This window comes from Erythrolamprus reginae, chromosome 5 (assembly GCF_031021105.1).
Source record: "Erythrolamprus reginae isolate rEryReg1 chromosome 5, rEryReg1.hap1, whole genome shotgun sequence".
NCBI classification, from domain to species: domain Eukaryota; kingdom Metazoa; phylum Chordata; class Lepidosauria; order Squamata; family Dipsadidae; genus Erythrolamprus; species Erythrolamprus reginae.
Window position 1 is genome coordinate 69,266,439 of NC_091954.1, and position 16,912 is coordinate 69,283,350.

At 37.7% G+C, this 16,912-nt stretch overlaps 1 protein-coding gene across 2 annotated transcripts in view; it reads left to right on the top strand.

Moving 5' to 3' along the window:
- The window catches only part of ARHGEF4 (Rho guanine nucleotide exchange factor 4), a 130,598-nt gene that overhangs the window by 93,268 nt on the left and 20,418 nt on the right, over nt 1-16,912 (top strand). For both annotated transcript variants that reach the window (XM_070752986.1, XM_070752985.1), the window contains exon 5: nt 15,171-15,350. In XM_070752986.1, the coding sequence (XP_070609087.1) occupies nt 15,171-15,350 (180 nt within the window). The remainder of the gene's footprint in view (nt 1-15,170; nt 15,351-16,912) is intronic.

Sequence of the window (16,912 nt, forward strand, 5' to 3'; positions counted from 1 at the left end):
GAAGTACATAGCACACATCCCAAGTGTTCTGTCGGGCTCTCTGATAGGAGCCTCCTGAAAATTCAAGCATACAAATTTCAGACACATACACACACGTTTGAAAATTCAAAACAATTTTCTTCATCACAAAAGTCAAAATAAACTAAGCACTCTTTTTGTATTGCAAAGAGCACTCTTCCCAAAACAACCAGGTAGTCTGTACAATTTCCCTTAAGCAGTCATTAAGTACTTAGCCAGCAGCTGTGGAGAAACTTCACACCCCTTCTTCTTCCAACAAAGGGAGACACACACACATGCTGCTCTGCTTTGGTTTCAAAGGCATGAAAAAGCAACAAAGTCCAGCACACAAAATTCCTGATGAAACTGCAACAGATATTCTTCCACAATGGCCAAACACACATGCTGCTATTTATAGCAGCAGCCCTAATTACTGGAGCCCCACCCAAACACAGGTGGCCTCCCTTATTTCCTGTAATATGTTATTACTTGGTCTCTTCTACGTATAATTCTGTGCTTGTGTGGGTCCAAAATGTCATCATCTGAAGCTATAGAAGATAAGGAAGATTGACTGCCTTGGCTGTGTGCCAAGCCCCCTCACTCCCACCTTCTTCTTCCTCCGAGGAAACTAAACTCTGATCTGATTCTGTCGGCAATAACACAGGCCTGTGACATGTTGAATTTTCCCCTGCATCCACCTCCCCATTCCCTGGGGCAGGAGCTGGGCCAGAGCCAACCACAACACCAAGAAGAACAGAAAACTGTTGCATGTGCAGAGGGAACTTTTAACTTAACTAAAGGAATTTCAAAGGAAAATGTACACCACCAAGTACTATCACAATAAAGGGAAAAATCCTAAAGGAAATATAGACTTTCAAAGAAAACTAAAAGTATAAAAATGATTTTTTTTTTTAAACTGATCAGTAGTGGAAAAAAAAGGAGGAAAGGCTGGTGTCCTGCTAAGAATACCTGATAGGATAATAATAGGAGATTGGCAGTAGGTAGAATTCTTCAATTCCTACATTATCTTTTCTTCCCCAAAAGAAACTTTTTTCAAAAACAACTTTTGTTTAAATTAACTTAAACAATTGTCAAAAGAGGGAGTGGCAATTCAGGCTAAAAAAAATGGTTAAGGGGCACCTGCTGCAGCTTCCACGAATGAGTTTGTCTTCAAAATTAAGTAAAAAATTTTGAAAATTGAGAAAGCCTGCAAATGCCATATTGGAAATCCTTCCTATGATCTTTGAAGAATCATGAGATGGATGTAATGTCAGAGGAGAGGAGAAGAGAAAAGGTTGCTTCTGTGCAACTGAATAACTGCCAATTAATTAGTTTGGTTTTAATATCAAGCAAAATTTTGGGACAGATTGTTAAGCAGTCAATTTGTGAAAGCAGTGTATTATTTGGTAGCTAGCATGCATTTCTCAAGAACAAGACATTCTAAATGAACTTGAATTCTTTTCGTGACAGAGTGATTGGTTTAATAAACCATAAAAATGCTGTGGACATAGTGTATGCTGATTTTTTTTTTTAAGTGCTTGACAAAACTCCCATGAGATTCTAGTAGAGCAAATTGGAAAATATTTTAACCTAAATCAAAAGAACTGATTAAACAACCAGCTGGCTTTCATGCTTAAGTAGACCATGTGCTTTCTGTTAGCCTCGTTCTAACAGATCAGGTTTTTTTTCCCTTATTCAGTATATATTTAATGTTTCAACTGAATAGTCTATTGAGGTATCTTTTTAGCAACGTGTTTTACATTTTTGATTTATGTTTCACTTGAATTATGCTTTTAATTTTATTTTTTCTATTAGTTGTCCTGAGGGCCGTTTGGAAGGAGATCAGGAAATAAAAATGTAATAAATAGTTTTTGACATGGCTCAAATTTTAGCCTGCCCTATCCTATGCTCTCCGGGTTATACATAAGAGGTTCAGGTGCATTCACAACAAAGCACAATCTTTTTTTTTAGTAACCTCAAGCTCTTGAAGAATACGATCCACTTAATTAGATCTAATTGTAATCAATGAATGAAGTGTAATTCATGGGTGTTCATACCATAATTCCATACTATGGTACAAAATGCAGCTATGTGGACAGTTCTGGAAGTCTGTCAGTAGCATATGTGACAATAATTGCCAGTTTGCTTCTAGGTCCATTATTGTCACATATACTACTGACAGACTTCCAGAACTGTCCACATAGCTGCATTTTGTACCATAGTATGGAATTATGGTATGAACACCCATGAATTACACTTCATTCATTGATTACAATGAAAAAACCCAAGTGTCGAGGTAAGAATCTTTCTCAGTCACTTCCAACATAGTAGGCCTGGTGGTGCCGTATGCCAAGGCAGAATTCAAGTTTTCAGGGTGTTTCAGAAGGCTATGATCTCACTTTCAAGATCTCACCTCCAATGGGCAAATATTCCAGAAGACAGTACCACAGCAGAAAAGACTCTTTTCCTGGATCCTGCAAGTTAAAATTCTTTGGCCAATGGGATCTGAAGTAGGCTTTTTCCACTGGAATGAATGAAATGGCTTAGTCCCATCAGGGTGAGATGATTCCTTTGATAATGCCCTTTATGGTGTTGGTCCAGGCTATCAAAGGAATTATCTCACCCTGATGGGACTAAGCCATTTCATTCATTCCAGTGGAAAAAGCCTACTTCAGATCCCATTTGCCAAAGAATTTTAACTTGCAGGATCCAGGAAAAGAGTCTTTTCTGCTGTGGTACTGTCTTCTGGAATATTTGCCCATTGGAGGTGAGATCTTGAAAGTGAGATCATAGCCTTCTGAAACACCCTGAAAACTTGAATTCTGCCTTGGCATAGGGCACCACCGGGCCCTGCTATGTTGGAAGTGACTGACAAAGATTCTTACCTCGATAATTTTTTATTTTTACTTTTTTCTCTAGTCAATCTTTCTAATTTTAATTATTTTTAACATTTTAAAACTTTTTATCATATTGTAAATTCCCCTTAGTTGCTGTATAAGTAAGATGGCTGGTAGAGAAATTTAATTAATTGCATGTTAATCTACCCAAGGCTTCTCATGGTTTTAGCTGCAACATATTTCCAGCCATCTACGTAATTTATGTATATCTCATGTGCATGTGTAATGTAGATGCATTGTGAGAATGATTCATCGCATCCGTTTCTGCATCTCTCCTGGAAAGCCTCACGCCCATCCTTTCTCCAGTTGCTGAGGATTGCCTGTATCCTAGCTACAGCGCTTAGCGAATAGCTGACAAGCTCTTTGGGAAGCCAGTGCCACTGCTGAGTTTCAGCATACAGAGGCTTCCTGCTACAGGAGCTTCACTCAGCTAATGCAATGATGAGGCAGCTCTTTTCTGGAAGATAAAATGAAAAGCTGATGATTTGCTGAGATAAAACAAAGATAAGAATTTCCTGGAAAGGGAAGAACACCGTTCCAGCATGTGCATGCATTACGCTTGAAAGCTGATGATAATAATGATGGTTGCAGGAAATTGATTAAGTTTTGCTTTCTGAAAGCTGCAGAATGACTCCATTGTTTGCATCCCCTCTTCCCTGGCTTTCTTTCCAGAGACAGTGCTGCTAAGCTGCTACGAAATACTGTTTTTTTAGAGCCAGGGCTATTGTCAGCATGGCAAAGGGAGCTAATCAGAACAGGCACCAATGGAATGTTCTTCACACATTCCTCTGGTGCAATATGAACCCGGACACTCAGCGGGTGGTGGTCTTTGTCATTCTGCTTTTTCTTATCATCATCAATGTGCTGCTCATGTTTCTTCTGGCGTTTTACTAAGACTGTAGTTGGGAGATGAGGGTTTCCAAGACTGATCAGCGGGCCAGCTCCTCCTTGTCTGATTCTGGTTTGGCATCTCTTCTGTCAAAGCTGTCTATCTGCGCCTGTCTCCGGTTATTCATCAGCGTGCTGTCTCTCTGCTCACCCTATTCCTCTTGCCTGTCCTTTTGCAAGGAAAAAGGACTGCGACTAGATGGTTAATTGAGTAGGTGCCAATTACTTCTGGATGTATCCCTACATGGCTGAATGCAGAGGTCCTCTCCCTCTTTGGCGAGTGGGCTTTAAAGTGCTCCAAAGGCCGGCTTTATCAGACTATGGGTTTGTTAAGGAGCACTTAATTGATGAACTATTACACAAGAAAATGGCTTTTTGTCTGCAGCTGCTGTGAGAAAACCTCAAACTGCTAGAAGCAGGACTGCTTTATAATTGCGACTATATCGGGCCTCTGAGAATATATGTACAGAAATATGAGCAATGCCCAGTTAGCTGTAATGGATTAATGATGGATCATTAGAGCACACCAGGAATCTGTTTACAATTGACAGCTGTACTGTGGAATGTATGTCTTCACTGGTGATTATCCTATTCTTTTAAATTATTTTAGAACATTTGTGTGTAGAAGGATAGGGACAAAATGACTGGTGGGAACTTTGGACAGAAAAATGACACACACCCTTTTTCTCTCTCTAGCAAAAAGGTTAGCTGAAATGGGCCTTCTATAATGTGCAAACTTCATTAATGATACATTTTTATTGCCAGCTTAGTTCCATTCAGAAATTTAGACAACGATATAGAAGTATATAGGAGAAAAATGAGGAAGAGGATTTGGATTATATGAGCAAAAGCCATTAATTCTTCAACAAATACTTCAAGTTCAAATTAATCCTGCAGTGATGTTAAATGGAAAATTTGAATTCAAGCCTTTGAATAAACTTTTCAACCCCCCAGAACTCAACAACCTCTGTCTTAGTCTAAAGTCCCTAAAAAGGACTTTATATCTTCTTGTTTGTTGCCATATTTGTTAATGAAACTGCTGTTTCCTTCTATGAGTTCAGTATTGAGACTAAAAGAACTAAAATCCAGTACTAAATGCCATTTCCTTTCTGTTCTTCATAATTTGTCTGTCCTAAATGGTGTTAGAGTTATGAGGCTTTTGATGTGGTCAGATTCCTTTCTTTTTGCATCCAGAAAAATTGTGTGTGTATTGGGATGTGAGAACATGCCAAATAAATTTGAGAAATGAAGGCCTGATGAGTAGTGTTGGGCGAACCGAACTTGCAAAGTTCGGGTTCGTGCTGAACTTTGCAAAGTTTGGCATGCCGACCCCGATCCCAAACTTTTAAAAAAGTTCGGGTTTGGTGTTCGGTGTTTGCTCGAACACCATGAAGCGCCGCCGCCCGGGAGGAGAGTGGGAAACCCCATCGTGGGATTCCAGGGGTGGGGCTTTGACGTCACGGAGACTTCTTCCTGGCTGGCCAAAATGGGGAGGAAGGAGTCTCCGTGACATCAAAGCCCCGCCCCCGGAATCCCATTGTGGGATTCCCCACCTCCTTTTGCTTGCAGTGCCACTGAGACATCCTTTTCTGTAAAAAAAATAAAAGGAAGCAAAAGGAGGTGGGGAATTTTTACGGAAAAGGACACCGCAGCGGCGCTGCTGCTGTTGGGGTTTGGGTTCGGCGAACTCACCTGAACTTCACGGCAAAGTTCGGGTGAGTTCACCGAACCCGAACTTCGTTGGGTTTGCCCAACACTACTTATGAGTAATTATGCTTCAGAATGCTTTTTGGACAGTTTCCATTGATAATCATATTCAGTGATTAAAACAAACAAGGCAAGCGTTTGAAAAAAATCTTAAGATCATTATTGCATTTCTCCCCATAAAATATTTAATTGCAAATAGTAGGTCATATCTAGCAAGGAAAACTTCTAAAATTATTAATTTCTCTGTTTTGTTTTGTTTTAAAAACATTGTATGAAGATTTTAAAAGAAATCACAAACAATAAAAAAACTTGGTTTTTATTTGGCTCAAAGTTTTGTTTCCCATGCACACATCACATAATTTTTGAAAGTGGCTTGGAAACAATGGAACAGAGAACAAGAACCTCTCAAAATGATAGGCTTTGGTTCATTATTTATTTTCTTGAACTGCATGTTTGGAAGAGTGGTTTAACAGTTTTAAATATCAACAGATCATAAGCACAGAAAGTGTTAGCATCGAGAAAGATCAGAATATTTTGCAATACAGTAACTGGATATGATTTAATTTATTTTTAAAGGTTCCTCCATTCAATAACACATTTGTTTTATTTCTTCTTTATGAAATTGAATGGATACAATCTGATTCTATTTTAGCAAGTGTTATGGTATGAGTTTTGCTAGAGTGTAATATGTAAGAATCCAATAATCTTTCATATTGTTGCTACTGATTCAACTACATTCACAAACAATTCCCCCACTCTTACATTAGAGCTAAACACCCAAGAATTTAATACAACGGAATTGGCCAATTTATTATCAAAATTATGAGCAGCGATTGATGGGAATGAAGATGGAAAGCCTTTTTTTTGTTAACATGATTAAGTTCTCATCCATACTAAATTTATGGTATACAGTGTACCCTGGAGAAATCATAGAAATTTAATTCTCTATGGAAATTCTCAGTTATCCAGGTGATTGCTTCCCAAAGGTGTTTTTTCCAAAGGCAACTGAACTTTGTTTTTCCTTGAAGACATTTTTCTTCTCAACCAAAGAGCTTCTTCAGTTCTTACTGGTATAAGATAGAAGCAAAAAAATCACCATCCTTTCAGCAGTTCTAAGAAGGTTCCACACCCATTTGCACTATTCATGTTACTAGATATAACATTGGACTCTCAGAATTAAGCCCTAACTACCAGATGACTGCAAGGAATATATATCCTTCCATTCTCCACCATTCAGTCAGAATTGAAAAAGAAGTAAAAATCTTCAAGGAAAATCCCTTCGTCTGATAATCTTTTTCAATATCCAAGGATAGTGGGCTCCCATTAAAATGATAATCAGATTTGTTCCACTTTAAAGGTTAAATAAGAGATGTTATCTTCTACAACCTATAACAAGCAGGAAGAGGGAGATTATGATCCCGCTATATAGAGTGCTGGTGAGACCACATTTGGAATACTGTGTTCAGTTCTGGAGACCTCACCTACAAAAAGATATTGACAAAATTGAACGGGTCCAAAGACGGGCTACAAGAATGGTGGAAGGTCTTAAGCATAAAACGTATCAGGAAAGACTTAATGAACTCAATCTGTATAGTCTGGAGGACAGAAGGAAAAGGGGGGACATGATTGAAACATTTAAATATATTAAAGGGTTAAATAAGGTTCAGGAGGGAAGTGTTTTTAATAGGAAAGTGAACACAAGAACAAGGGGACACAATCTGAAGTTAGTTGGGGGAAAGATCAAAAGCAACATGAGAAAATATTATTTTACTGAAAGAGTAGTAGATCCTTGGAACAAACTTCCAGCAGACGTGGTAGATAAATCCACAGTAACTGAATTTAAACATGCCTGGGATAAACATATATCCATCCTAAGATAAAATACAGAAAATAGTATAAGGGCAGACTAGATGGACCATGAGGTCTTTTTCTGCCGTCAGACTTCTATGTTTCTATGTAACCTAGTAGGTAAAGGTTCCTACCCCTTTGTATCAAAAAGTCCAGAAATGTTATATTTCTATTCCAGAAATAGTAATGGCAATGTATTATATATGGGACTGTTTTTAAAGTAGCAATGTTGAAAGATTATATTTAGAAAAAATATGAAAGTTGTTGGATCAAAAATAAAACCTAAAGTAAATGCTGGAAATGGGGCAGCTTAGATTTCCTTTTCTTTTCTTTCTGGAATAACAGAAGGGAATAAATAATTGCTTGAAATGCAGTTCAAAGGAAAAAAAGATACATTATCTCCAAAATTATATCTTATTGGAATGTCTTTATCTGAATGTCATACATGCTTATTTGGATAACAATTCATCTATTCGTAAATTTGTCTAAATTAAGTATAACACTTGTAAAAAACCAATACAAATCCTTTTTTTTTTACAAGCAGAATTGTGGCCAGCCTTCAAGTACACTTGTATCTTATTTCGGATCCATTTATCTATTGCAATTAATCTTGAACAGACTTTCTCAACCAGCTGATCTCTATTATTATTATTATTTTATATTAGCTTTTACAATTCTACTTTCAGGAATCAAATCCTGTTGAGGCAGTTTTAAAATATGATAAGTAGTGATAAAGTAAATGGTGAGTTTTAAAAAGATCTAAAACTTTCTAGAATCCTAGCCACAGTGGTTAGAGTGCAGCACTGCAGGCTACTTCAGCTAACTGCTAGCTCTAGTTCAGCAGTTCAAATCTCACCACTGACTCAAGGTTGACTCAGCCTTCTATCCTTCTGAGATGGGTATACTGTAATGAGAACCCAGATTGTTGGGGGAATATGCTTATTCTGTAAACTGCTTAGAGAGGTCTATAAAATCACTATGAAGTGGTATATAAGTGAAAATGCTAGTGCTATTGCTAAGCCAGAGGACAATTAGTGACACTGGTTCCTACATTGGATGTAGGGAAAAATCCAGCAGAGAGGTTTCTGGGTTAGTGATTGCCTAACCATTTGCCTTCCTCTCTCTTTAAGGAAACTACTCACAGGACTTTGAATGGCAGTGACTCTTGGAGTAAGGAGAGAGATTCTAGTGAATAGTTGCTTGCTTCTGTCTCCCATAAACCTCAAACAAAATAGATTTAGAACAAATTAGAGCATCTATATTTAAATTACATCAGCACTTGAAATTTCAATAGTAGCAATTAATTAAGGAAATTATACTCAAGGCTATTGTTGTTCCAAAATTTCCAAAATCTCTAGTGAACAATAGTTACATGACACCTGGATTAAATCTGTTTGTTTCTTCTTTAGTCTTTTATCTAGAGTTCCCACCACTTCTTTAGAAAAAAGAGATTTAGCATGTTTGTCATTACTTTTATTAGCTTTCTTCCTTTCTCTGTTATTTACAATTCTGCAGCCATGGTTTGTTTATATATTATCTCAGGCAACTTAGCGAGCAAACTTTTTTTTTTTGCTCTGGTACAACACCTGGTTTTTGAGCATGCTATAAATATGACTAATGTCTAGAGCTAATGTTAGCAATATCTACAAATAAAAAATGTGATGGTAGAGAAGATAATGGATGGTAGGTGAATGAAGGATGATAGTTGCCAGATTTAGTTTAGTATTTAGTATTTACTTGGGAAGAATCTAAGACAGGGTTGTCAAACTTGTGGCTCATGAACCGGATGTGTCATGTGCTGGCAACCCTACCAAAGTCCCAATATGTCAAGTGATGCCATCATGATGATGTGAGTTTGATCTAAGGGGTTCGACACCATATGATACAATACTTCCAAGGGCCATAAACAGCAGTAGTAATATGCACAAGATTATTAATCACGAAATACATTGGTTTTATCTAGCAGTAGACTTCACCAGTACCAATTGGTACAACTTCTCCAGTAATGTAGCACTTCAGGCTATAGGTAAATAGGCAGATACATGTCTCTCTAAATGATACACATAGTAGCTCTTGGCAATTACATATTCTTGTAAGACAGATCAGTGTTGTTATATCACTGAGAAATTGTGACCTGCTTGTGGAAATTTTTATGATTGTGCTTCAAATTGGGGACTTCATATGTTTACATTTTACTGCTCAATCACAACACTGCACTAGAATGGAAAGAACTGTAGTTTTGTTTATTTTTACGTGAAAGGACCGCCCTTTGCTTGCAGTGCCCCTGCGGCATCCCTTTTTGTAAAAAATAACAATGTTTATTTTTACGTGAAGACCTCCCTTTGAAGGAGCTGGGGAATCCTTCCCATGAAGAGATTCCGGGGGCGGAGCTTTGACATCACCAGCAGGTTGCTAAGGACACCAAGATGATAACTTCCTGGATTCCATGGAATCCAGGAAGTGATCACCTTGGCGTCCTTAGAAACCTGCCGGTGACGTCAAAGCTCTGAACGCTGAACACAACCCCGAACTTTGCCCGAAGTCTGAAAAAATTTCGGGTTCGTGTTCCGCATACTGAACACCGCAAAATTCGGTACAGACCCAAATTGTGCGGGTTAGGTTCGCCCATCACAACTCAGGGGCGGGCTGCTGCCCGGATGGGGGGGACCGCAGTGGGGTAGCAAAAATGGAGCTCCACACCAGAACACCCAATTTGCTCTGAAAGATATTGAAATAAAATTCATAAGCCACAGTGTGGTAGTAAAAATTTTGGTAGCCCTTCACTGATTACACTCCAATCACGCTGATAAGCAGCTTGAGAAAATGTGCTGAATATTGCAAATTGTCCTGGCGGAGAGTTGGGGGGGTGCAAAATGTTTACTTCCTCCTTGTGGGGGAGGGTGTAACCGAAAATAATTGAGAAACATTGCCTTAAGGACTACATGTTGAGTGGTTTGTCAATCAGTTATGTTTGTCATCTGGTGATGATACTATCTGATCCATATCTTTCTATCTTTTTAAATAGTAGGTTGTCATCTATTAATTTTGTCAAAGAGGTTTATATTTTAAAAATTGCAGTTACCGGTATTTTCATTAGGAAGGTTCATCTGATGGGAACCAGGAGGAGATACTTTTCTGCTATGGTTCCCTTTCTTTGGACCATCATCAGTTTCTTGTCGACAAAGTCGCTGAGAAGAGATTATCCCTGAATCCATTGGCCTTTTGGGAGGGCCTGGAAACTTGATTTATAATCAGACCTGGGGATCCAATGGAAAGTTGTCAAAAAGATGTACTATGTACAAGAGTCTAATTGCAGTCTCTGGGATTTTTGATTATACTTTTTGATTGTTTTAATGGTTTTATATCAATTGCTTTGAGAGTTGTTTATGTTTGCTTTTTAATTGTGTAAGCTGCCCTGAGTTAGATATGTGAAATGGTGATTATACAAATTGAACAAACTGCTTTAAGAATAATGCATTGAAATAGTTTTACTGTAGTCATAGTTCCCTCTAAGCTGAGCAGTGAGCAATCACTCACTTAAAAATCATCATCAACTCAGAGTTTTCCAAACCTGCCCAGAAGCTGAGAGGGAAAGAGTGAGAGGGAAGGAGAGAGAGAGGAAGAGAGGAAGAGAGAGAAACAGATAGAAAAAAGAGAGGAAGGAAAAGAGAAAGAAAAAGAATGGGAGTAAGGAAGAGAGAAACAAAATCAAAATCTAGTTTGAAACTAGTTCAACTATTTAAGTGGCATTTTGATATTGATAGAGTTGCCCTATTCTGAGCTCACTGTTATAGACACACAGTACAGTATTTTATTTTGAAATTCTCTGAGGCAAAACAGGGTGGGGGGGGGTTTGGTTTGTTTGTTTGTTTGTTTGTTTATTTATTATTTATTAATTTATTTATTTATTTATTAATTTATTTATTTATTATTTCTGTGCCGCCCAGTCCCGAAGGGACTGCTGCTCAGACACTACACTTTTCCGCCCACCCCCCCAAAAAAATTAGAGGGAACACTGACTGTAGTAAACAATAGGAACATGTAATATGTTTATGAGTTATTTTTAAAGCATTGACTCTTTTCTAGAAATACTCTGTGATATGAATGGATACCCAAGTACAACCTAGTATTCATTAGCAGGAAAGCTCTGTGATAAACATGCTTAATTTTTGTGATCTGCTTGACAAAGCGCAAAATAATGGCATTGATAAGAGCTTCTTTGAGGGGAAAATTCTCCTTGGATTAATTTGATCACCTATTATATATGAAATTCAAATATATTCTTTTCTCAAGAGAGAGAATATATGATAGCAACTCAGATTTCTGACTTCGGTCTAGATCTCATTTCCATTCTGATATCAGCTGATTGATGATTAGAGAAATGCAAGCAGGAATGAAGTCTGTTTATCACTAAGTCTTTCCGATAAAAAGAAAAAAAATGAAAAATGTTTACTCTTGCATACTTATAGACTTATGGTTTATGCACAGGACAGAGAATCTTAATTACCAATTCAGTACAAATCTCTTTAGCAGAGACAGGTTTCCATCCCTTCTTAATTCAATTATTTGCAAGAGCACACAAAGACCGATTATTCAACTATTCTTTGCCAACTGGGCCACTCAACCTGAATAAAAATGTAAATTTGATGAAACTTTTGACACAAGAATTTGGGGTTAGTTTTAATCTAGCAGAAAGTTCCAAAATACCTGTGAACAGCCATCCAGCATTCCTCAGCTTCTATAGCCCCGGGATATTATGAGAGCCCCAGATGTTGACAAGCATTTAGTATGTGTAGTGGTTATTATTTTATTTGTTAAAATGACCTTTAGTATTTTAAATACAAAGACATGACTGTTTCCGGTTTTTGGACTGCATATTGCTCAAGGAGGGGAATCTGTGATCCTATATTGATAGAATTATAATATATGTGAGGCTGGAGAGGAGGTAATGTTAAGATTGAGACCAGATGCTATAGTTACGAGGTATTTATTTATTTATTTATTATTTGGATTTGTATGCCGCCCCTCTCCGAAGACTCGGGGCGGCTCACAACAAGTGAAAAACAATCCAATACAATCCAATTAATTAAAATATTATAAGTTTAAGAAATCCCCTATACTAACATACACACATACAGACATACCATATATAACTTCAACGTGCCCAGGGGGAGATGTTTAGTTTCCCCATGCCTGACGGCAAAGGTGGGTTTTGAGGAGTGTATGTGGCTGTGAATTCTAGTTCTGTCCAGATGGGTTACCTTGGGCCGGTCTCTTCTTATCCCTTGCTGTTCTGTCGAGCTCTCTGGTAGAATCCTCCCAAAATTGCACAGATACAATTTCAGACACACACACATTTGAAAATTCAAAACAATGTTCTTTATACCAAAAATGCAAATAATCAGAGCACTCTTTTTGTATAGCAAAGAGCACTTGTCTCCAAATAAATTGGTAATTTGTACAAGTTCCTTATCAGTTCTGTGATACTTAGCTTGCAGCTGTGAGGCAATTCACAGTCCTTCTTTCACAAAGTGAAACACACTTTTCTCTGGGTTAGTTTCAAAGCGTGGAAAAATTAGCACATAAAGATCAAAGTCAGCAAAGCAGTCATGAAACACAACGATCAGATAATCCTCCACAATGGCCAAACCCACAGGCTGCTATTTATAGCAGCCTCACTAATTACCACAGCCCCACCCAACCACAGGTGGCCTCATTTTCTTTGATAATAATCTCTCAGTTGTTGTTGCTTATGCATCGCTCTTGGCATGTGTGACTCTATCATTAACTCTTGTTCTGAATCCATGGAAGAGCTAGATAATTGATCTCCTTCTGAGCTGTCTGCCACACTCTCCTCCTCCCTGTCACTCATGTCTTCTTGGTCAGAGGAGCCTTCATCAGCAGATTCCACCGGGGGCAAAACAGGCCTGCAGCTTGTGGATGTCTCCCCCACATCCACAGTCCTTGGGGCAGGAGATGGGCCAGAACTAACCACAACACCTTGCATTGGCAATTCATTTCTGAAAAACCTTGCCAAGAAAATGGCAGGAACCTGTCCAGGCAGTCTCTGAGAATTGGACATGACTGAACAGAAAAAAAAGTAGTTTGAACGCAGTGGATGCAAGTTTTAACAGCAAAGCAAATGGTGCCCCTCCTCGACCTTGACATAAAACTAAGTAGTTACTAATCAGTTTCTTTTACACATTTATTTTATCTTGATTCAAATATCATCTTCCTTTAAACAGTGTGTTGTCTGGGTACAAATATTTTATACAATAAATCATGTTTATTATTTTATCTATTATTAACTTAATATATAGTAATATATACTATACTTAATACTATAACAATGCTCTTTTAAACTTATTTAACTTTATTAAAACATTTTCTCTATTTCACTCCTTTACTTTTTCCCCGCTTTTCATATTTATTTTCTAGCCATTGATAAAATAATTCCCTTTAATAATCAGATTGTTCATTGTCTTATATTTCAAGTGTTAACCTATTCATTTCTGCACTTTCTAATATTTTCTTAATCACATTCTCATCCATAGGGATCTCATTTTTCCAATTTTGTGCAAACACAATCTAGCTGCTATTATTTTGTGAAATATATATTTTCTTTACTACAGTGGTACCTCGTGATACGAACCCCCCGTGATATGAACATTTCGGGATATGAACCCGGGGTTCGGAAATTTTTTGCCTCTTCTTACGAACTTTTTTCAACTTACGAACCCACCGCAGATTGCAAAATGGCTCTCTGCTGGGCGCTGCCGCCCGGCTGTCACCTTCTGAAACAACCGGGGGGGGGGGGCTTCTCGGCATTCTCCCAAATGCCGAACCTGGAAGTTCAGCAAAGGTTCGGGTTCGGGTTCCGGAGGCCGACGAGAAGCGCCTGGCTGTTTCAGAAGGTTACAGCCGGGTGCCGCCGCCTGGCGGAGCGCCGTTTGTTCAATCGGCGGTGGCATTTTCGGCCGATCTGGAGGCTGAAACGGAGGTGGGGAATTGTATTTGCAGTTGTGTATACCAAACCATATAAATCCCTTTATTTCAATTCTTGTTTAGATTTGAGCTCATCCTTTTCAGTTAAAATATATTTATCACTAACAAAATTTCCCATATTAATAATATTTGGAAGCATAAGTGCTTCCATCATTGAAAGCCAAACCAGTTCTTCAAATAATGTTGTTCTCTAATTTTCCCCGAAGTTAACAATAAAACATTCCTTATATAACGTCTTTGAAAGTAACTTGTATCTTGCTTTCCCCATACCACAAGAAGGCATGCCAGCCCAATTGCAAGTCATGTCACTCCAATGTCAATAACCTTGCATTTTTAAGTACAAATCCATTCTTTCATCCATGTTAGGACTGCTACCTGGTAATACAATTCCCAATTAGATAATCCAAAGCATCCTCTAGCTCTTGCATTTTGTAACATTTTAAAATTAATTCTTGCTTTTTTGCCTGCCAAATATATTTCACTATTATTTTATTAAGATGTTCAAAATATTTTTTTCTTAAATTTTATCAGAATTGTTTGGAACAAATACAATAAACCTCAGTACTGTAATATGTTCATCTTGATTATGGCTATTATTCCTATTTGCTAATTGGTTTCTAATCATTAGCCGACTTTAGGTTCCTGGTTTTACAGAAAACAAGCCATAATTTTGTTATTTTTTCTTATATCAATGATAACATCTCCATTAAAGTCTACTGTATAGGTAGGACAAAAACACTCATTCCCTTTTTTTGTCCTTTTCCTTTCCAGCAAACTGGTTCATCTATCCAATGTGACTTTGTGAAAATGTTGTGTTATCTGTTTCAGCTTATCAGTGATGGTGGTGTGGTCTATGCAGAAGCACTCTGGGATCATGTCACTATGGATGACCAAGAACTAGGTTTCAAGGCTGGCGATGTTGTTGAAGTCATGGATGCTACTAACAAAGAATGGTGGTGGGGCAGGATAATGGAGAACGAAGGCTGGTTCCCAGCTAGCTTCATACGGGTAAGAAGCTATGTAACCCTTTATCAATGAACTGGAGAAAGAAGATAACTTGAATGCATTGTTGTGTGCATTCTGCTGGCTACTAGTTTTAATATATTTTTCATACAACAATAATTTGTAGTTATCTGCATTTCTTTTTAAACTGTGTAAACCTATTTTTGGATTATTATTTACTGGATGTTTTGTATATTTCCCATGTTTATTCAGAAAGATAAATTTTTTTGGCAATTGCATTGGTCTTAGAACTATCAATTCCCATGATTTCAACACCAAAGCTCTGGGGATGCAATCCAGGATTGTTAATGATGTCATTCATGTTCCCTTGTATGGTGCTTAGTTTGAGTGGAAGAGGAAAAGTTATAAATTCTTGATGTATGAGTAAAATAAAAGCATATTTTAGGATGAAGATGCAGAGTTGAGGAATATATGTTTTATAGCTGTCTTAAGTTACTCATATAATATGCTCTCATTTGTTCTATATCCACATTAGTAAAGATAAGTACTTCCAATGGATTCTTTATATATTGGAGATAAAGTTCTTTTCTAAGATGAAACATTGATCAATGATCCTATTGGCCAATTGCCTAATTCACTATCAAAAATACTTAATCTTTAATATCATAAATTGTGATATTGCACTGGATATTCAGGAGATAATGAAGTACAGGGATACAAAAAGAGAAACTGAACTATGCAATTTTTAAATATCATTTTCTTCTCAAAACTTTCAACAGGCTTTGCCATTTTTAAAATTGAATTTATGATGTGGAATACTACAGTTCTTATGGAATGTAAAGTAATGATGGGCAAATTCTCCCAGGCTTGGGACTGGCAGTTACACACAAAAGTGTAGAATTATAGAGATATTTTTGTTTCTTCTATGAATCCTGCATAGAATAATGCATAGCCAGCTCCAATCCTTGAGTTCTGTAACATAGAACACCTCCTTATGAAACCATATCCTTTTATAGGATCTGCATCTCTTTATTAGTAAAAGTTTCTTTATTTATTCTTCTTCACATCTGTGATACAGCTGTGGCTCATTGCAGTTACCTCTAATTCTGGTGCACGGTCCTTCTAAGATGATTAAAAGAGTTTGTTGTCCTTGAAAAAATAGCAGAATGCAGCAGTACTAGAGATATTGGATAAATAATTGTCAGTCTTGGTTCTAGAAAGGAAGCAAAGATATTGCTATTGAAATAAATGTAATAATAGCAAACAAACAAATGGATTTCTAGATAAGATGGAAAAGAGATTAATTAGGGATTTTTAGGTCCATACCTTGAACCAGGGGTAGGGAACGTTGGCTCTTCTGTGACTTGTGGACTTCAACTCCCAGAATTCCTGAGCTAGCATGATTGGCTCAGGAATTCTGGGAGTTGAAGTCCACAAGTCATAGAAGAGCCAACGTTCCCTACCCCTGCGCTTGATCCAAGGCTTTTCCAGTTTTCACTAGACAGAATACACATCACAGGCTTGATATTTTCTCACAGATGCTCAAACTCCCTCTCCCTCTCAGTACAGTGTTCCCTTGATTTTCGCGGGGGATGCGTTCCGAGACC